Source organism: Myotis davidii, unplaced genomic scaffold, assembly GCF_000327345.1.
Source record: "Myotis davidii unplaced genomic scaffold, ASM32734v1 scaffold935, whole genome shotgun sequence".
Taxonomy (NCBI): Eukaryota; Metazoa; Chordata; class Mammalia; order Chiroptera; family Vespertilionidae; genus Myotis; species Myotis davidii.
Window position 1 is genome coordinate 1,873,807 of NW_006286974.1, and position 22,170 is coordinate 1,895,976.

Sequence of the window (22,170 nt, forward strand, 5' to 3'; positions counted from 1 at the left end):
CCATTCCCACCCCAGGCAAGCCCCCACCACCCCAATGTCTCGGTATATTCTTTATGTAAAAACTAATCAGCAAGAGGAAGCCTTGGCTGACTGACTCTTTTTCTTTCTTACTGTACAAATGACACAGACTTTTTAAAGTTTTAAGAATTTTTTTTACAAATGGAGAAAAGATCAAACCAGGATGACTTCCCATAAGGAAGGGATCGAAGGGCCATCCCATGAACTTCTTCAGGCCACCAAGGCTACTTCCTCCTCTTGTACCTATTAAGAAAACCAGAAGGGATCATGGAAAGAGACTAGACTTTGGATGGTGAGCAAAAATACAATATACAGAAAATGTATCATAGAATGGTATCTTAAAACATTAACCAATGCTACCCCTACATTTAAATTTTAACAAATCAGAGTAAAGGACCAACCCCTCAGAGGCCAGAAAGAGGAAGGAGGAGCTTCTTTCCCATGGAAGGTTTCTTCTCTAATCCCAAATAGTTGTAACCTTTGGTCCTGCAAAACTGCAAACATTACCTGGATTTAGATTTTAAGTTTCCTCCTCGTCTCTGGTGGGACAAGCCTAACTGTTTCCTTTCTTCAAAGGAGGGGCTGTAGGTGAGAGAGAAGACATGATGCTGAAATGGCAAACTGTTGGAAAAGCGGGTGGTCTCACCCCCACTGAACCCAGCTCCCACACACAGCAGCAGGATCAACACATGCATCATTTTCAGGTCCTGAGGTTCTCAGCCCGTGTGTGTTTCTACCTGATAATATGGGTTTGTGCAAGTCAGAGTCCAGCTTTAAAATAAAACTGGAAGAGGCTCTACCCTTCCTTCTCATCCTATATAATAAAGAGGTAATATGCAAACTGACTGTCGCATCCTTGCACAAGATGGACACCCCCATGTGGTCACAAGATGGCCAGCAGGGGAGGGCAGTTAGGGGTGACCAGGCCAGCAAAGGAGGGCAGTTAGGGGCGACCAGGCCAGCAGGAGAAGGCAGTTGGGGGAGACCAGGCCTGCAGGGGAGGGCAGTTAGGGGCAACCAGGCTAGCAGGGGAAGGCAGTTGGGGGCGATTGGGCCAGCAGGTGAGGGTAGTTGGGGGTGATCGGGCTGGCAGGGGAGTGGTTAGGGGGTGACCAGACTGGCAGGCAGAAGCGATTTGGGACAATCAGGCAGGCAGGCAGGCAAGCAGTTGGGAGCTAGCAGTCCCAGATTGTGAGGGATGTACCAGATTGGAGAGAGTGCAGACTGGGCTGAGGGACAAAGATGTATATAATAAAACTACTTGGGAAGCGTAAATCTAACCCCATCCCAACCCACGCCTGGGGAATTGGCAAGAGGAGGGATGAACAACACATTCCCAAGAGCAAACCAGGATCCTTTGGGGTTCTATCTATCACTCTCCTGTGAAGCTCTATTTCTGAACCAAAAATGTGCCACTTTATCGCCAAGGCAAAAGAGCTTCAACACCTCTTTCCTCATGTTCTCACCCTGGGAAGTCAGACAGAAGCCCCTGAAATATATATTATAAAGCTATAGGTATATGAGAAGTGTGAGTGGGGAAGGAGAGAGAGCTTTCATCAAAATACCAAGAGCTCCATGATGACTTAAAACCCTACCCAGCTCGATACTGTTTCAGGGCCTTCTTGCTCGTGTTGGTGAGTTCTTCATCAAATACAGATTTCTTCACCTGCTTTTGCTTCTTGGCTGTGCAGAGAGAGAATGGGTTAGATATGTCCTCTTAAACCCAGGCTCCTAAATTCCCTTAAGCTCAGGGTAATGGTCCCAAGTTCAGTGGATGCTCTGGACTAATGATTTATTGACATGAAGGTGAAACATCAGATCCTGGCAGAAAAGGGATAAGGAATCAGAAGTACCAGGTGTGAAGGAAGCACTCCAAAGAATGTTTATGTAGTCCAAAGTGAAATGGGCCAAAGACCACCTTCACTTCATTTGACCCTGACCTGCTCCTCCATGTGGTAACTGGTAAGGACTGAGGCTCCAGATTCCTAAAGGCCTGGTTTCAAATCCTAGGTATTCCCACTAACCACAGGTCACTGCACCACTTGGAACCAATAAAGGTATAGCTGTATACACTAGCACATATTCAGTACTCAAAAAATGTGGGCTCTTATCACCATCCCTCTAATATTCTCCCTGGCTATAAGCACAGGTTACAGGGAGAACCTTCTTTCCAACCCCGGTAGGCTCCCCATTTGCCTACCAGGGCCTCTTGCTGGCTCCTCCTCAGGCATTGCTCGCGCTCGCTTGGCTCTGCGATTCCTTTTGGCCAGCCGCTCAGCAAACATCTGTGCCTTAAGGATTTCGAATTGGGACCTCTCCTCTGCCTAGAGAGACGATGACATGTGAGTATGGAACAGTTTTATTTTAAAGCTGGATTCAACAGGATGACATGTGAGTCAGGCAGCCCTGACTCATTGCACTGTGCAGGGACCCAACTCCAAAGGGGAGGCCACTCACTGTCATCTCCCCTTTTTTCTTGGCGTCCTTCATAAACTTCTTCCTCTTCTTCTTTCCTCTTAAGGCCAAGTCAAACTCCTGCAGAGCCTTAGCAACTGGGATGAGAAGAGAGCATGAGATTTCAGGTAGTTTTATAACTTCCTTTAAACTTACAGCCAGGCCAGTATGGCCCAGTGGTTGAGTGTCAACCTATGAACTAGAAGGTCATGGTTGTGGGCTCCATCCCCAGGAGGGGGCGTGCAGGAGGTAGGCGATCAATGATTCTCTCTCATCATTGATGTTTCTATCCCTCTCCCCGTACCTTCCTCGCATTGAAATCAAAACATTTAAAAAAAAAAAACTTACATTAACAAGTACACAGATTTTAAATTGGTACACAAGGGCTTAAAATGAGAATCATCAATCACTCACTTTCTTGGTGATTACCCCATCTCACTAAATAGCATGCTTGCTCCACTATTTCTCAATTCACCCATTTGAGACTTCCATTATCTATCTACCTCAGGGGTCCTCAAACTTTTTAAACAGGGGGCCAGTTCACTGTCCCTCAGACCGTTGGAGGGCCGGACTATAATTTAAAAAAAAACTATGAACAAATTCCTATACACACTGCACATATCTTATTTTGAAGTAAAAAAACAAAACGGGAACAAATACAATATTTGTATTTGCATGTAGCCCGCGGGCCATAGTTTGAGGACCCCTGATCTACCTCTTGATGTGAAAGATAAGGATTTAGTTCACTTATGTCCCTGAATAGTTATAACTCTACTAGAGGCCCAGTGCACGGATTCGTGCACTGGCGGGGTCCCTCGGCCTGGCCTGCGGCGATCAGTGGACCTCTGCACTGCCGCAGCCTGGCCTTACCCACCAGCTTGTCGGGCTCCAGCCCACTGTCCATGTCAATCCAGACGGAACGAAGTAGTGTGCAAAGCGGCAGGCGGCTGGGGAGGAGCCTGAGCCCGGGCGGGGCACCGCTCCTGCTCATCCTGCCCGCGCTGTGCCTGCCACCACCGCAGCTTGGGTGCACAGGGAGAGTGTCTGCAGGAGAGGCTTGTGCTGCCACAGCTGAGCTCGCCAGTAGCACTTCCACTGTGTGGGTGCACTGACCACCGGGGGCAGCTCCTGTGTTGGGACAAAACTGGCTCTCCGACATCCCCCAAGGGATCCCACCAACTAGGGCAATATATAGATTTTTAACAAAATTTAACATAGATACACCCTAATTTTTTGTCCCATCATATATAGGCTGTCTTTCTTAAATTGCTGATATAATCTTTTTGGAAGGTAATTTTGCAATCCCTAACAAAATAATAAATACATATAACCTCTGACCTACAATTCTACTTTAAGGACTTTATCTACAAATCAAATATATTTGCTTAATTGTGCAAAGGAATCTGGACAAAGTTATTCACTACATGAATTGTTAATAATAGCAAATGATTAGAAACAACCCCAATGTCCCTCAACAGGGACTAATTAAATAAATCATAATCAACCCATTTGATGGAAGATAACACAGCCATATTTAAAAATAAAAAAGTAGCAATCCATATGCTTATATAAAATCATCTCCAAGCTATAAAATTGAAAAAAGCAAGGTGTAGAACAATGTAAATTCATTTGTGATTGTTAAAAATAGAGAAAGGCAGGGAATATCTAAAAATATTTTCCTGCCTCTTGTGGCAAAATATGTAACATAAAATTTGCCATTTTGTCCTGGCTGGTTTGCTCAGAGGTTAGAGCATCAGCCCATGCACCAAAGCATTGCAGATTTGATACCTGGTCAAGGGCACATACCTCAGTTACAGGTTAAATCCCAGGTCCCAGTTGTGATGCATGAAGGAGGCAACCAGTCGATGTGTCTCTCATATCCATGTCTCTCTCTCTCTCTCTCTCTCTCTCTCTCTCTCTCTCTCTCTCCTCTCTCTCTCTCTTCCCCTCCTCCCTCCTTTCCACTCTCTCTAAGGATCAATGGAAAAAATAGCCTCGGATAAGGATTTAAAAAAATTTACCATTTTCATTCTTAAGTGTACAATTTAGCACTAATTTTATTCACAATATTGAACAACAATTACCATTTTCTGTTTCTACAACTTTTTCATCATCCCAAACAGAAGCTCTGTAACCATTAATAACTCCCTCACACACTAGCCAGTTTGGTTCAGTGGATAGAGCGTCTGCCTATGGACCAAAGGGTCCCAGGTTCTATTCCAGTCAAGGGCATGTACCTGGGTTGCAGGCTCCTCCCTGCAGGGCCTGGGCTTGTGCAGGAGGCAACCAGTCAATGTGTTTCTCTCACATCAATTTCTCTCCTTCCCTTTCTCTAAAATTCAATGGAAAAATATCCTCGGGTGAGGATTAAAAATTAAAATAAATAAGTAAATAACTTCCCTAGCCAGTTTGGCTCAGTGGATAGAGCATCAGCCTGTGGACTGAAGGGTCTCAGGTTCGATTCCAGTCAAGGGCACATGTCCGAGTTGCGAGCTGGATCCCCAGTGTGGGGCGTGCAGGAGGCAGCTGATCAATGATTCTCTCCCATCATTAATGTTTCCATCTTTCTCTCCCTCTCCTTTCCTCTCTGAAATCAATAAAAATATATTAAAAAAAAAAAAAAGACTGCTTAAAAGAAACTCCCTCCCCTACCCCCTAGTAATCTCTATTCTACTTTCTGTGTCTATGACTTTGCATGATTAGGTACTTCATATAAGCAGAATCATAAATATTTGTCCTTTTGTGTCTGGATTAGTTCACTCAACAGGTTTTCAATATCCATCCTTAACAATATGCACCAGAACTTAATTATTGACGAAGACTATTCCATGGTATGTATACACATTTTGTGTCTCCATTCATCTGTTGATGGACATGGGGTGCTTCCACCCTTTGACTACAGTGAGTACTGCTTCAATGAACACTGGTGTGTAAGTATCCATTTGAGTCCCTATTTTCAGTTCTCTGGGGTTAGATCAAGGAGTGGAATTGCTGGGTCCTATGAATTCTATGTTTAGCTTCTGAGGAACCTCCCGACATACTTTTTTCCTTCTTCCTCTCTTCTTTGGTCTGGAACCAGCTCCTCTCAGGCTCGTGGTTCTGTGCCTCCTTCCCCTTTTCCAGGAGCCGCTTTGCTGTGTTGATCTGCGGGGGACAGCAAAAGAGTACCTGCCATGGAACCTTCATCTGACAATATATAACGTGGCAGTTGTAGGAAGCCATTGCCGAAAATGCTTGGGACCCTGATGATCTGTTTGCAGACAAAGGATTTCAGAGGGGCTAATGCGGTGTGCTTACCGAGTGACCCTGGGAACCAGAGCCCTCCGCACAGCCTCACCTGGGCTTCCGACTGTTGCATCTCTTTCTCCTCAGCCTCCAGCTGCAGAACTGCATATACATCTTTCTCCATTTTCTCAATTTTGTCCCGAAATTTCAAGATGACATCTTGAGGGAAGAGAACAAAAAAATGTTTTAAGTAAGAGTGAAGCCTATGTAGCTGATGAAAGGAAAGTAGATATGTATTTAGTGACTTAGAAAATTGTGGTTTTTTGTGTGTGACTTCTCTGCTAAACAGCCCTCCAACCCTGCCTGAAGGTTTCCTGTTGCTTTTAAAATAAGCTCTAAACTTCTAAGCATGGCCCCTGCCGACCTCTCTGGCCTTCTATCTCCACCTTGCTCACCGTGCCTCGGGCCCTCTGGCCTTTCTTCCCTTTTACTCGCACATTAAGTTTGCTCCCGCCTCAGAGGCCTTGCCCTGGTGTTCTCTGCTTGGCACACTCTGTCCCCAGACCACTTAGGGCCACCTCATTCTTGTCGTCCAGGACTCGTCTCAAATGCCACCTGCTCAGAGGCTTTCCTAAACAGCTTTTCTAAAGTAGGCACCTCTCCTCCTGCAGTTCTAAATCACATCTTCTCTTAGCTTTTTCATGTCTTTCTCCACCACAGGATCAGCTGTTTTGTTTCCTGCTGTATCCCCAAAACCTAAAATAGAATAAATAGCACCAGGCATATACAGTAGTACTCAATAATTATTTGCTGGCTGAATGAATTAAATGGGAAAAAAAAAGATAGACATATATGAAAGGAAAAAAGAATATGTATCTAAATACTAACAGTGGTGAGTTCCTTAACATACAATTACATTTTAGCTCTTATTTTATTTACTAAGTCCCAACACTGAATATTTATTATGTTCATAACTGAAAAAAAAAAGTTTAAAAAGGATGTGCTTTAAGACTCCTTTGAATGAGAACATAAAGAATGAAAGATATCCAAAAGAATGAATGCTGATCTCCTCACCTTTTGCCCCTCAAGGACTAGGGGACAGGAGGGAATCAATGGGGATTTTGCCCTAAGAGAGAACTTTCTTCTCAAAGGATGTAAAATACCAATGAATAAGGCACTTGAGGCATAAGTCTATCATGAGTCTCTTTTACACACAAAGACTGAAGCCCAGAGAGGAGAGGTAAGACCTGCCCAGAGTTACTCAGCAAGATTCAAACTTGGCTCCTGACTGCAAAGCTCCTGCTCTCACCCATTATCTTCTGCCCCTGCCTCACCTATCCGAACTGCCCTGAGCTGCTGCAGTGGTGTCTGCTCACCTTGGGGAAGTATCCGGGCCTTCACAGGAGCTTTGGCAGCCTTCACAATCTCCTTCAACATCTTCCGCTCTTCTTCTCCCACCAGAGAGACCGAACGCCCAGCCTTGCCAGCACGTGCTGTTCTCCCCACCCGGTGGACGTAATGCTTGATGGTATTGGGCATCGTGAAGTTGATTACCTGGAAGGTCAAAGCTGACCATCATTCATATGTGGGAGTTGGGAAACAGTCGGAACACAAGGAGGCAAAAGGACTCCCACCCAAAGTTCAAGGAAGATGGAACCTGTTCACCCTTTTTTTGTTTTGTGTGTGTGTGTGTGTTTGAATTTTTTGTTAATCCTCACTCAAAAATATATTGCCATTGATTTTTCAGAGAGAGTGGAAGTGAGGGGGAGAGACAGAGAGAGAAACATTGATGTGAGAGAGACACATCGACTGGTTGCCTCCTTTACTCGTCCCAACCAGGCTGGGGATTGAGCCTGCAACCAAGGTACATGCCCTTGACCAGAATTGAACCTACAACCCTTCAGTCTGCAGGTTGACACTCTACCCACTAAGCCAAACCAGCCAGGGCCTGCTCACCGTTTTAACCCCCTCGATGTCAAGTCCACGGGCTGCCACATCTGTGGCCACAAGAATGTCAATCTGTTCATCCTTAAAGCGCCTGGAAATAGCCACAAAGAGATGTTTATTCAGATTCCCATCCTCAGTACTGCTATGCAGGATCCTGAGCCAGAAGAACACAATTCCATTTGGAGTCAAGCAGCGGAGTACAGACTATCACAGTGGGGACAGAGCCTAAGTGTCAGCCCATCGACATTTACACTCCCCCTTAAACAATCCATAAAGTGGAGCAAACGTCATTTTGTGTATACCCCCTTACACAGGAATTCCTATACATATGGAAGTTTGGGAACCACAGAGCTGTCCTAGATAGGAAGTAGCATATGCAAATGTCTCAGCATTCAAAATAGCTTTTCTTTAGAAAGCAACTCTCAGCCATCTATGATGAATAGGGATAGGTGGGAGAGCTCTAAAGGGTTCCTCCTTGCCCCCAAGCTGACTCCATTCTGTGAGAATTAAATGAATCACACAGAAAAGCACACAGCACAGGCCTGGCAAAGTAAATGGTCAAGAAATGGCGACAAGCTTTGATTCCAAATTTCCTTCCATCAGACTCGGGTTTGTCCACTGCCCTGGAGCAGCTGTAGACAAAAACGTATGCCAAAGTATGCTGAATCGTCCCGAGTCAGAATCTCTTTTCATGGCCCACTCAGCAGCTCCCATACACAAGCCCTGGGGCATGAGTTACCTCTTCTGTGAGGAGTTAGTTCTGAGTGTACCTAAGACATGACCTTCCAGGGAAACTGTGCTACCTGCGTCCCTGCTAGTATTCCAACACAGCTTCTGGGTGGTATTTTCCCTCGTATGTGTTAAGAGAGCCTCTCTGACCTGCCCAAGAAGGGTGGATAGGAGCCAACCCTAACCCCAAGTTTACCGGAGGGACTCCAGCCGCTGCGTCTGCGACAGGTTGCCATGGAGCTCGCCCACCTGCAGTCCCATGAGACCCAAGAGGATGTGCATGCGGTGGGCCTGCTTCTTGGTCTGGGTGAACAGCATCACATGGTCGGTGAAGGTCCTTGTCAACAGAGCTGGCAGGGAGAGAAGAGTGAACCAGCAGCCATCTCCGAAACATATTCCCTCCTCGCCTGCGAAGTAGTGCTGTGCCTGGCATCAGGGAGACAGACAGGCGAGGTTCCTACCCGTGCGAAGCTCAAATTCCAGGGCTGAGCCAGAAAAGCGAGTCCTGCCCGTGAGAAAGTGAAGGGAGGACGGGGAGGTAGCTTCAGCACTGGTTCCTCTCAAGCTTAATGACAAGGCAGGATCATCCATGAGATTAGGAGGAAGACTCCAGGCAGAGGAGAGAGCAAACGTAAAGGCCCCAAGGAGGACAAGCTTGTGGGTTTGAGAAAGCTAAAGCAGGTGAGTGTGGCTGAGTGCCAGGAAACAAGGCAGGCAGGGGCCAGACCCAGAGGGCTTGCAGAACTTGCTAGGGAGCGTGGATTTTAGTCTAAGAGCAATGGAAGACACCAGCGGGCTTTCAATAAGGAAGTAATAGGCAAGTGCTCATTTGTAAAGATCATTTTACATGATCTGTAGGTGGAGAGTGGATTACCAAGGGATAAGGGTGGAAGCAGGACAGGCACGTAAGAGGCGGCTGCAATAGTCCAGGCAACACACAGCAGTGGCCTGAACTAAGGGCCAAAGGTGCAGTGAGGGGAAATGGTAACTGGATGGTGGGAGGAAGGTGAGACGATAAAAATAAGGGAGGAAAAACATATCGAAAGTGATGGAGTGAAGGAATGGCAGCAACACACACTGGATTAGGGGAGGCTGGATGGAGGAGGCTCCAGATGGCACTCCTGAGGTCATGGGAGTCGAGCACCCCACCCTGCCCAGTCCCACCCTGGGCTTGCACCTGACACAATGGCTTCCCGGTCCCCTTCCCGATTTGGCCGGATCCGGATGAACTCCTGCCGCAGGAAGGGGGCCACATCCGTGTTGCTGTTCACAAATATCCGGACAGGGTTCTTCAGAGAGACAGAAGCCAGATCTTTGACCTGCCAGGCACAAAGATAGGGATGCTCACCAGCCTACCACGGGGCAGAAAGGGGGGGTACCCACCCCCAGCCCAGACCAGGGTTCTCTGAACTGTCTTCTCCACTCACCCCACCGAGGAGATTCCCCACAGCCCACCTCATCCGTCATTGTGGCCGAGAAGAGCATAGTCTGGCGGTGATGGGAACACATTCGGATGATCTCCTTCATCTGCTCCTCAAAGTACTCGTCCAGCATCCTGGTGAGCAGGGAAGGGGAGGGATCAAGAGAAATGGACTAAACTCGCTTCTGTCGAGGGGCAGAAAACATCAGATGCCATATTTTGTTGTTGTCATTGGTTCTGCTTCAGGCGCCTTAATTTACTTATTTTATTAGCATTAACAAGATTCACTAAGAATTATCATTTGGCCACATTTGCTTAATCTATTTTTTTTTTCCTGGCTAAACTATTTGCAAGTAAGTTGTAGATATCAGGACACTTTATGTCTAAATATTTCAGCACACATTTCTTAAGAACAATGACCTTCTATGTAATCACAATGTCATTATTACACCTATGAATTTTAAGTTTGAATAACACCATCTAAAGTATAGTCCATATCCAAATTTTCCTAGCTGTTCCCAAATATCATTCTGTAGCTGTCTTGTTATTTAGTCTAGAAACCAAAGTTCCTGTTGCATTTGGTTGGTTGGCATGTCTCTTTAGTCTCCCTTAATCTAGAAGAATCCTCTCAGCCTCTTCCACACTCTGTATTTGTCTATTTCCCAGGGACTGTATTCAGTAAACCATTGCAGAAAGAATGTGTAGGGGTGCGGATGTGCACCCCACTCCCAGTCCATCAGGAGATAAAGATCAGTTTGAACACTTGGTTAAGGAGATGTCTGCCAGGTTTTGCCACTGATAAAGGAACCTTTTTCTCTTTGTAGGTAATAGTAATCTGTGAGATCACCTTGACTCCAGGTTTTTTCAACTGATGCAGTTCTTTAGAGTACTTCTCCCTCCAGGTCAGGCTCAGTTGAGAATCAGGTATTACATTTATTTGTCATGTCTCCTTAGACACTTCAATCTAAAACTTCCATATCCTTTCCCAGTCTTTTCAGATGCTGACGTGTTTGAAGAATACAATTTCCTTCCCCTTTAAAACCTGAATCAGATCATGTTCCCTTGCCTGAGAACAATCTCCTTTACTTCCTTCAGGCCTCAAGAATGGTCCATTTGCTCTGTCAGTCAGTCAATTATTCAACACTCACTGAGCATCTACTGGATTCCAGATGTAGCACTGGGATGCGGCAGCAAGCAACACCAAGCCAGCCCTTTATGAAATGATGTTCTAGAGGAGCGGTGGGACACAACCACCACACCAGCATTCAGGTAACCATAAGGGAGGTAGGTCAGAGAGGCGAGCGAGACCTCAGAGACTGGAGATCACAAGACAGGAAGGGGAGGATGAGGTGGGGTAGGGCCTTTTCTCAGATAAGTGACAACTAGAGCAGAAACCTGAGGAAAAAGAAAGTCATTTCAAGCTGATGAAACAGCAAATGCAGAAACCCGAAAGTGGGCAAGTACTGACAGGATTTATGGATGTTTTGTGCGGTGTGAAAATGAGGAGACACAAATGACGTTAAGAATTTTGGCCTTGCCCTGACCGGTTTGGCTCAGTGGATAGAGCGTCGGCCTGCGGACTGGAAGGTCCCAGGTTCGATTCCGGTCAAGGGCATGTACCTTGGTTGCAGGCACATCCCCAGTAGGGGGTGTGCAGGAGGCAGCTGATCAATGTTTCTCTCTCATCGATGTTTCTGACTCTCTATCCCTCTCCCTTCCTCTCTGTAAAAAAAAATCAATACAATGTATTTTTTTAAAAAGAATTTTGGCCAGAACAACAAATAGGACTACATTGCTGATCATGAGATGGGAAGAGAGACGAGGGGCATACAGATCAGAGCTTGATTAAAGACCTGTTCAGTTGGAGATGCTGCAATTTGAGAGTAAAATTGAACAGGCTTTAGGGGTTTTTGTTGCCTCCTTCCCCTACCCCACCTCCTTCATTAGACTAGGATCATTAAGACTTTATTCTGTTCCGTTATGGAGGAAAGAGGTGAGCAGATGGGACACATATGAGTGGAAGGAAGGAGGGAGGAAAGAGGGAGGAAAGTAGAAGGAAAGAGGGAGAAGGAGGGATGGAGTGAGCCCCACATCACACTAAGAGAGGCTGTTTGTGAAGTCCTCACTATGCACTGGCACTTATCCCAACTTACTCCTTGAATCCTCAACACCACAAGATTGGTGCTGTTCTTATCTCCCACTTACAAACAGGGAAAGGTTTTGCTTTGATAATCTAAAAGATGTCCCCAAATCTCAGGAAGTGGCAGAGGCAGGATTTGATCTACCTTCCCTTTTAACCAGCACTTTACAGAAGGAGAAAGAGAGCAGAATAATCTGGACTAAGGATGGACAAAGGCACAAACGTGAGCAGCTGAACTGGTGAGAGCCATCCTATATAATAAATGCCTAATATGCAAACTGACCAAACAATGGAACAACCAGTCACTAGGATGCTCACTGACCACCAGGGGACAGACACTCAACACAGGAGCTGTCCCCAGTCCACAGGCCCCAGGTCAGCCAATGCGGGTACCAGCGGGGGTCCGCCAATCGCCACACTGGTCACCCCGCAAATTGAGGCAACCAGCGACAGCAGCAGGGGGCAGGCCTGGCAAGCAGGCCAAGCCAGGCCGGCCAAGGTAGGTGCCAGCAGAGCCTCCCCGACTGCCCCACAGATCGGCCCTGATCGCTGACCAGGCCTAGGGACCCTACCCGTGCATGAATTTCATGCACCAGCCTCTACTGTAGAATAATCCAGGGTGGCAAGTTCCCATCCAGGGCTGTGGCCCATGGAATCCCAGGTAAGTACCTGTCAGCCTCATCCAGGATGAGCACCTCAATGCTACTCAGGTGGAAGGAAGGGCAGTTGTGGAGGTGATCGATGAGCCGGCCTGGGGTGGCAATGAGGATGTCAGGTGCTGCCCGAAGAGCAGCTTCCTGAGACTTCACGTCCAGACCACCTGCGAAGAAAAAAGCCCCACCAGACAGCCAGTTCAGTCATTCACCACTACTGACTGAGCCCTGCCACCTGCCAGGTCTCATGCCAGACGCAGAAGAAACAGCAGAGAATACAACTGACAAATGCCCCACATGTGTGGATTTTACAATCTGTTTGGAGAGACAGATTTTTTAACTACAACTCTGTTAAATGCAAAAAATCAAAAAAGATGATGACACGAAGGAACTTCAGATCCAGGCATCTAAGGATTAAGAGAAGCAGCATGGCATATGGTGGGTAAAATGAAGGTTAGAAAACAGTATTGTATAACATCATCAGAAAAATTCTGCCCCAAACAATATTTGATTCGTTATTCATGCAAAGCAGAAATTGTATCGTAAACTTATTTAGTACCAAGAAAAAATTTTCCCCATAATTTTAAAATTTCATTCTGCAAGACTGGTTAAGTCCCTATCAAACCCTCTCCCCACCTCCCACTACCTACTATAAAAACACATTGTCCACTATTTAATCACATAAAGGCTTTCTTGGCATCCGTCAACCTCAGAGGGTGGGGCAATCCATCCTCCACTATGTCACGGTCTTTCGGGGCTGACAGCCTTCGGCCAGATACTCACCCACAGCTAGGCAGGTGGTAATGTTGCAGAACTGGGCCAGCTGCTTGGTGACCGAGTGTACCTGGATGCCCAGTTCTCGGGTGGGAACCAGCACGAGCACGCGGGTTACTGGAGCCTGGCGGGGTTTGTAGATTAGACGCTCCAAGACGGGCAGTGCGAAGGCAGCAGTTTTACCTGGAGACAAGGGCAGGAAGAAAGCAAAGAGAAGAGGTTCAGTCCCTTCAAGGTTTACGTTTTCGCCTGAGCACAGAAATATGTACGATAGTTACGGGTCACAGGTTGCAGGGGGTCTAGTGCAGGTCCTCCTCGTTTAATTCAATCAGGGTATCGCCTTGAATATGACCGCCTGTCTCTTCCGTGACAGGCCTCTTCATAGGAGGAAAGTTTTTGTAAAAGGGATGCTCAATGCAACACTGTATATTAGTGCAGTTAATTATATAGTAAAAAACAGTCATGTAATAAGATACTATGCAACCATTTTGAAAAAGCAAAGAGTTTTTAAAGAAATAGGAAAATATACAATAAGTTATTTGTGTTATATTTTTTTATTGATTTTTGGAGAGAGGAAAAGAAAGAAAGAGAGAGAAACATTGATATGAGAGTGAAACATTGATCTGCTGCCTCCTGCACACCCCCTACTGGGGATCTAGCCCACAACCCAGGCATGTGCCCTTGACCAGGAATCGAACTGGAAACCCCTTTGCTGCATGCAACGATGCCCAGCCAGGGCTATAGTAAGTTTTTTTTTCCTAAGGGAGCTACTAAACAAAATATGTAATGTTACTGCATTAAAAATTATATCTGTGGCACTGACCAGTGTCCTCTGTAGTTAGAATGTCAGCCTGCACACTAAAGGGGCATATGTGGGAGGCAACCAATCAATGTGTTGCTCTCACTTTGGTGTTTCTCTCTCTCTCTGTCTCTTTCTCTTTCTCTTTTTCTCAGGTGAGGGTTAACAAAAATCAAATTTATATCTGTGTATTTACCAAAGTGGCCTTTTGGTCAGTCAACTTAGAGCCTGTTCTAGGTTGAACATCCTCCTTCTGCCTCCCCTCTCCCCAAGTCCCTATTCTTTTTACCTGTCCCAGTGGCTGCACAGGCACAGATGTCCTTCCCCAACAGTCCCACAGGTATGCACGCCTTCTGGATCGGGGTGGGCTGCTTAAAGTTCATGGCTGTAATGGCCTGAAGGAAAAAGAGAGTGTTAGACAGAGGGGTAGGGAGAGTCTCAGCATGAAACAAACAAGGCATGTTTCCAAACAAGTGGTATCTTAGTCCATTCCAGTCATTCAATCCACAGCATTTATTGTGCCTCTTGTGTGTGAGGCACTGTTCTAGGCACTTGAGAATATAGCAGCAAACAAAAGAAACAAAAACGTTGCCCTCAGGAATCTTATAATCTGACTAGTGGCCTGGTGCATGAAATTCGTGCACATTAAAAGGGAATCAGAGGAAATATTTTAATATTGCTATTTGCCCTTTCTCTATAATAGAGGTGTCAGAGATAAAAGAAAATTAGTAAAATGTATATGAAAATCTCCTTCCTGTCAGAGTCTGGGGCGCACCGCGGGACCCAGAGTCAAGTCCCCGCCCACCCGCGCACGCCTCTAAATCTCTCAAGACCCAGACCCGGCCCGCCCCACCCACGACAAGCCCCGCTGGGTGGGGAGGCGCAGCTTCAGGTCCCCCATCAAGCCCCACCGGGTTGGGGGCGCAGCCTCAATTCCCCCAGCCCAGTGCCGGGACAGGGGGATGCAGCCTCAGGTCCCTTGGCCCTGGTGCAAGGACACGAGGGCATGATGACCATTTGCATATTAGCTCTTTATTATATAGGATAGAAAAAACAGAACAAAACAAACACATGTCATATGGAGATAAATGCTATGGAGAAAGGTGGCTGGGGAAGGCAGTGGGGAGGGAATGAGTGCAGTTTACAGAGTGTGTCAGGGAAGGTCTCATGAGCAGTGGTTACTGAGTGGAACCTTGGAAGAGGCAAGGAGCAATGAAAACGGATTTGTGAAAGAATCTTCCTGGCAGAATGAAGAGCCAGGGCAAAGGCCCTGAGGACAAAGATGCATGACCTGTTTGAGGACCAGCGAGGAAGACAGTATGGCCAGAGCAGAAGGAGTGCCAAGAGACAGCATCATAGGGGCCCAGCAGGGCCAAGATGAACTTTCTGTTTAAGAGGGTTGCCTGGCAGCCGTGTGGATAAGAGAGTTCAGGGAAGCAAAGAGCCCAGCTTAGGAAGCCGAGTCACAGGATGACTACACAGTTGTAAAAAGAAGCCACTACCTTCAGAAGAGGGCGGGAAAGGTTCATGTCCTGGAATGAGAGGTTTTCATCATACTGAGATGCATCTTCAAAAAATCCTCCTGCTTCCTACACCAGAAAACCAAAAGACAGAATGAGAATTCAGCAAAAAAAAAAAAGGCAAAGAAAACAAACTGTCCTTAAAATCCTTTTAGGATGCAAAAACAAGCTGCATCCTGTTTTCCAAGCCCACACTCACTTGTCCTTTCTTCTTTTTCTTCTTCCGCTCCTTTACTTTGAGTGTGTCTATGGAGAAAAACATAGCTGATAATCAGGGTTTATCCTTACGGAGCATTTACAATCTGCTAGATACTGTCCTAAGTGCTCTCTGTGGACAGCTTGCTTCAGAGCGTGGCTGTCATTAGCTTTATTTCAAAGATGAGGTCATTGTGAGGCCGTGGAGACAGGAAACAAACTCACCAAGTTCCAGAGACCAGGTTCTCAACCTCTATGCTATACTATGATGCTTTAGCTCTCATTTCTGCAAGAAATATTTATGGAGTAGCCATTACGTGGTTGGACCCATCTGATGAGGGATGTGGGGGTCCCAGCACCCAAATAAGTTCGAGTCAGAGGTGCTGGCAGCTGTGTGAGGCTGGAGATGAGGAAAAGAGTAAATTCTGCCTACTAAGTACAACAACCCTAACAAAATCCCAAGAAAAAAGGGAAGCTTACAGAAAGGAGTTCCACATGGAGATGTTAAATTTAACTGCGTGAAAGAGCACAGCAAATCCTACAAGTCAAGGCGGACACTTTCCAATGTCCTGTTCCTGTTTCTGACAGCAACACGGTATCGCCTACCTGCTTTGGTGAGGATATTCTCATCGGATGATGAGTAGTCGGTCTCTGAGTCTTCATCTGCTGAGCCTTCCTCATCTTGCCCTTCAGGGTCTTCCTGCTCCTCCGGTTCAGAGCCCTCCTTTGTCTCTTTCTCCTTCTCTGTCTTCCCAGACTTGGCTTCTTTGTCCTAGGAGGAAACACAATTGTAATAAAGTCAGGCAACTACAAACTTCAGGAAGTCCAGAACCTACGCACAGCTCCATTATGCTACGAGGATTTTTAATGAATATTAACAGTGGACACACGGAAAAGCCTGCCTGCACCAGCCGCACTTCCACGTAGGCTTGGAGAGAAACAGTGGGGAGGTGTCGAGGCTACAGCTGTGGGCTTAACTGCGAAGAGAAGTAACTGCTTTGCTTTCTCACCTCTGTTTTCCTTTTCTTTCGAACTTTCTCAATCTTCTCATCTAATGTAGTGGCTGCCCTCTGCAGATAAAAATACAGAGATGAAAAGAATATACATATGGGAAAGAGACGAAGCAAGGTTTCTCTCAGGGTCTGATCTCAGATATTTTTTTAAAAATATATTTTATTGATTTTTTACAGAGAGGAAGGGAGAGAGATAGTTAGAAACATCGATCAGCTGCCTCCTGCACATTTCCTACTGGGGAAGTGCCCGCAACCCAGGTACATGCCCTTGACCAGAATCGAACCTGGGACCTTTCAGTCCACAGGCAGATGCTCTATCCACTGAGCCAAACCTGTTTCAGCTGACCTCAGATATTAATATACAAAAAGGCTGTCTGTCCTTAGATACATTAATCAATCCACAGATTATTCATAGCCCAAAACATTAAATAAGTTGTCTATTTATGAAAAACTGTAAATTACCTGGAACCAATGAGAACATTCACATTTTAGAAGTGTTTACTATTCAGAATAATACAATTACTAAGACACATCATATTATATCTGAATACTACTCAGAAAAACTTACCAATCAGACATAAATTAGCCTATTAATTAAAATGCTGAACTCTGAACAAATTCAGGTAATGCTGGATAGTAATAAAACTTTATAAAGGGTAAGTAATGGCAGGCCCTCTTTATGCTCAAAGCTCCCTAAACTGCTATGGCACTATAGTTAACTGTGTAATTATTTGTCTAGTTGTTTTCTACACTGATAGACTGTAAGCTGTATAAGGCGCAGTCTTTAATTTCATTGGGTCCATATGAATAGAAAAAACAAAACAAAAACCAAACACCTCAAGAGGACCTTGAAAAGGCAATGCCGTTTTATTTCAATCAAAACGAGGACAGCAGAGCCCGATTAAACTGCTCTGAGCAGGCAATATTTCTCTTTGAAGTGCAGGAAATATAAAATAATTTTCATGCATCTTCTAGCTTGTTAACCAAACTCAAAGAGAAGCATGCGATCTTGGCAAATAAGCAGATGACAATGACATTTGTGGCATCTTTAGCTATGCTGTGTGGGGACCAGGGACCCTAAACATGAGGTGACATGAGATTACCTGGCAAGTGAGAGAGAATGACAGTATCTATGGGACAGAGTCTAGCTATTAAAATATCGCTACCAAGGGCACCTGCTAGATTGTTCTTTGTTATAAAGGTTTCTTTCTAATATTCAAAACAAGGAGTGAACACCTAAAAACGAGACCATTTTTAACATAGCTCTGTCCATTTTTTTAAAGGCAAGTAATTTACGGTATATGTAATGCTTGGTATTTCTAGACCATTAAATGGTATTATCACGTTTCCTCGAAGACTTTTCCACCCCACATTTTAATGTCTATAAAGTCAAGAAGGGTCTGTCTTATTATATATACTGAAGTTAGTCTGAGCTCACCAACCCCTCCTCCAGGAAAAGCTGTTATGGACATTTTAAGGAAGGCAATAAAATATTATTGATACTTTTAAATATTGTCTGGAGATCAATGAATGTGTTTGTAACTAAAGTCTGCAAAAAATTCATTTGCAACATTTGGCACTTGCTTGGTTTTAATCAAGAGTGTGGGTAATTTATCATCACTTCCTATCCCACCAAAATTACACCACAGACCTAGCTGGTTTGGCTCAGTGGATAGAGCATCGGCCTGGAGACTGAAGGGTCCCAGGTTCAATTCCAGTCAAGGGTACATATGTCTGGGCTCAGTCCCAGGAGAGGGCGTGCAGGAGGCAGCCATGCAATGATTCTCTCTCATCATTGATGTTTTTATCTCCCTCTCCCTCTCCCTTCCTCCCTGAAATCAATCAAAACAACAACTATACCACATAGTTCCAAAAAGTTCCAATATCTGCTGCATGTAAGCAGATGGCAGTGAGCTCAGGGTAGAACTCTTAACACCTGGACTGCCTATCAGTACCTTCTTCTTGAGCTGGCTCATAACATCTGCCATGGCCCAGCTGCCATCGTACATTCCCTCCTTCTCAGTGAAAATGAAGTCAGGGTTGAAATCAGCGCTGCGGTTCTTCTGCAAGGCTTTCTGCTTTCTGCCCAGCACAATGGGCCCCTGAGAAGAGGAAGAAAAAGTGTGACTATGGGACTGAGATGAGAGAACACTAGAAAAGGAAGAAGAAAATGGGGTACCCAACAAGAGAGAAATCTACAAAGCTTTGGAGCAGCTGAATTTTGTGGCGGCCATAGGATGCCCTAATGGAGGTGTCAGCAGACAGATGAGGTGCAGAGGGGAAAACACCCCGGCTGGAACTCTGAAGGGTGAGCACTTTTTCATGACACTGATCCCTTTTTAACTGTTCATGGCTATGTCCCACATGCTCAACAGTAGGTGTAACAAATGTAAGTATTGACTAAATACTGTCATCGCGAACGAATGCATGACCGCAGCTCCTTGAGCAGAAACCAGGGCTTGTTTCGCCTCTGGATCCCTATTACACGGCCTGAATGAAGTATCCGTTCGGCGAGTGGGTACCGAGCTCGCCAAGGCGACACGGAATGGCACGGCACCGTGCGGCGGCGAGGAAACGCTAGTGGCGAGCAAACTGAGGAAGATCTGGGGGTCCCGGTGAGACCCTTGGCTGAAGGCCACATGCCGGCCTGGCTGGGGAATGCTGAGGATTTGGGGACAGAGCCGAGGAATCAGAGGGAAGGGAACCGAGTCAAGGAAACCTGAGCGTCCGTCGCTGCGCCCCGACCCCCGACCGGCTCATACCTACCTCCTCCTCCTCGTCTCCGGAGTCAGACTCGGGCTCCACAGGCACCTCGTCATCCTCGCCGATGGTCCCGATAAAACCCAGCTCGTCCAGCATGCTGCCGCCGCGATCACTGTCGGAAACCAGCCCACGGCACGCGACAGCCCGAACTTTTCCGCGACCGTCCTCTCGTCACTGCTACGTCACTTCCGTTCTGAAGAAGCCCCCGACTAACCACGGCGCCCGAGGACTGCGCATGCGCTAGTGTGGGGCGTGGCTTCTAGTGACACAATCAAGGGGCGGGCTTTGCCTCCGTCAAATTCCATTGTCTCGGAGCTCAAAAAGCAGGGGGGACATTGCAGAGTGCGAGGGGCGAGAAAGTGTAACGAGGTGCGTGGATAAGCTCTGTATGTGTATATTTATGTACATAAAACTGGAAGATAATACAACAAACGGTCAACAAAGTATTTCTCTGGGCGGTAGAATTACAAGTGATTTTTATTTTCTTAGACTTTCCGCAATAAACGTTTTCGTAAAAAAGAAATAAAAATAGCTAACACTTATAGAATGTTTACTATATGCCAAATACTGCTAAGTTCTTTTACATGTATTAATTAATTTAATCCTCACAGTAACCCTCACAGAAGTAAAATGACTATCACCTTTTTACAGATGGGAACACTGAGGCACAGAGGGATCGGGAGGTCACAGAGACAGTTAATAACACAGCCAAGATATTAATCTAGGCAGGGGCGCCAGGGTCATTAAGAAAGTGGGGCGCAGGCATTCTAGAAACTTCTCTCATTTCTGCTTGTGGAAATATTACTCTTAAATGCAGCTTGTGATTACTTCCTCTAGACAACTTTCCCTAAACATCACCTCCTATATGAAGCCCTCTTGTATTGCCCATCCTCCTTCATAGACGTTTGCTCCTTCCATATCAACACTTTCTACTTGCAAGAGTTGTACAACAAAGTATGTTCAATTGTCTTTTTTTACCCATTTAATGGAATTAACAGTGTTGTGTAACCATCACTAAAGCTTTTTATGGGCTCAAACAGAAACTCTGCACCCATTAAGCAATAACTTCCCATTCTCTCTCCCTAGTCGGCAACTTCTGCTCTACTTACTGTCTCTATGAATTTGCCTATTCTACATATTTCATATATGTTGCAATATACAACATTAGTTCTTTTGTATTTGGCTTATTTCACTTAGCATACTGCTTTCAAGATTCATCCATATGGAAGCATGTATCAGGACTTCATTATAGCTGAATAATGTTTTGTTGTAGGTCTATACCATATTTTGTTTATTCATTTTTCTGTTGATGAACATTTGGGTTGTTTCCACCTTTTGGCTATTGTGAGTACTGCTGCAATGAACATTGACACTCAAGGATATATTTGATTCCTTCTTTTCAATTCCTTTGGTATATGCCTAAGAGTGAAATTGCTGGGAAAGATGAAAATTCTACGTTTACCTTTTTGAAGAATCATCAAACTGTTTTCCACAATGGCTGCACCATTTTACATTCCCATTAGTAAGGTATTAAGGTTCCAATTTCTTCACATCCTTGCCAACACTTGTTACTTTCCTTTAAAAAAAAATTATAGCCTCAGATCTCTTTTAATGGTGGTTATGATGGTGGCAAGCTTCCTACCCTGGTTTTAGATGCAGTCTTGTGAATGAAGAACATCTACTGCCACTTTATTGAGTGTTATTTCCTAGATCAGTGATTTTCAACTTTTTTCATCTCATGGCACACATCAACTAATTACTAAAATTCTGTGGCACACCAAAAAATGTATTTTTGGCCAATCTGACAAAAAAAAGTATAATTTTGACTTATTTACAAAAAATAAGAGTAATTACCTACCCTTTTTGCTCCAAAGTGACTTTTTAAAAAAAGTTAGGTGCCTATACTTGTATATAATGATTTCTGGTACCAAGAATTAACCAATCAGATACAACCTTATTATGTGATGTGACCAATAAGAAACAACTCTATTATATGACCTATATATTTATGGTTCAAGACATGGCATTCAAAAAAAATAAAAAGACATGGCATTCACATCAGACAGCTATTGTTGTGTTGGCTGTTGTCATTTTTTTATTTTTATTTATTTATTTATTTTGGCTGTTGCCATTTTTAAAAAATATTTTTTTATTAAAAAATATATGTAGTCCAGCCGGCATGGTTCAGTGATTGAGTGTAGACCTATGAACCAGGAGGTCATGGGTCCATTCATGTCAGGAAATCTCCAGGTTTCGGGCTCGATCTCCAGTGTAGGGTGTGCAGGAGGCAGCCGATCAATGATTCTCTCTCATCATTGATGTTTCTATTTCTCTCTCCCTCTCCCTTCCTCTCTGAAATCAATAAAAATATATTTAAATATATATATATATTTTGTTATTGCCCTGACCAGTGTTCTCAGTGGTTAGAGCATCAGCCTGTATACTGAAGGGTCTCAGGTTTGATTCCCAGTTAAGGGCACATACCTCAGTTGCCTGTTCACTCCCCACTCACTGTCAGGG

General features: G+C 45.2%; 1 protein-coding gene across 1 annotated transcript; it reads right to left on the reverse strand.

Moving 5' to 3' along the window:
* Positions 1 to 129: 129 nt before the first annotated feature.
* DDX27 (DEAD-box helicase 27) lies at positions 130 to 19,830 on the reverse strand. The gene is made up of 21 exons (XM_006758800.2): positions 19,654 to 19,830; positions 18,843 to 18,989; positions 16,885 to 16,944; positions 16,481 to 16,646; positions 15,879 to 15,925; positions 15,662 to 15,748; positions 14,449 to 14,554; positions 13,370 to 13,543; positions 12,603 to 12,753; positions 9,829 to 9,928; positions 9,551 to 9,692; positions 8,570 to 8,723; positions 7,654 to 7,735; positions 7,074 to 7,251; positions 5,810 to 5,916; positions 5,514 to 5,616; positions 2,476 to 2,570; positions 2,219 to 2,342; positions 1,614 to 1,701; positions 526 to 600; positions 130 to 261 (listed from the first exon to the last, which is right to left on the reverse strand). Exons 1-21 carry the CDS (start codon positions 19,744 to 19,746, stop codon positions 243 to 245), a joined length of 2,298 nt encoding a protein of 765 aa, XP_006758863.1. The 5' UTR covers positions 19,747 to 19,830; the 3' UTR covers positions 130 to 242.
* Positions 19,831 to 22,170: the final 2,340 nt, after the last annotated feature.

What these genes read in the sequence shown, in the direction of transcription:
- DDX27 (XM_006758800.2), bottom strand. Translation starts at nt 19,746, where the DNA reads ATGCTGGACGAGCTGGGTTTTATCGGGACCATCGGCGAGGATGACGAG. An exon ending in CGGCCACAATGACGGATGAG is followed by an intron (nt 9,693 to 9,828) that starts GTGGGCTGTGGG and finishes TGTGCCTGGCAG; the next exon opens with GTCAAAGATCTGGCTTCTGT. An exon ending in AGAGAGGAAGAAGGAAAAAA is followed by an intron (nt 2,571 to 5,513) that starts GTATGTCGGGAG and finishes TTCTCATCCCAG; the next exon opens with TTGCTAAGGCTCTGCAGGAG.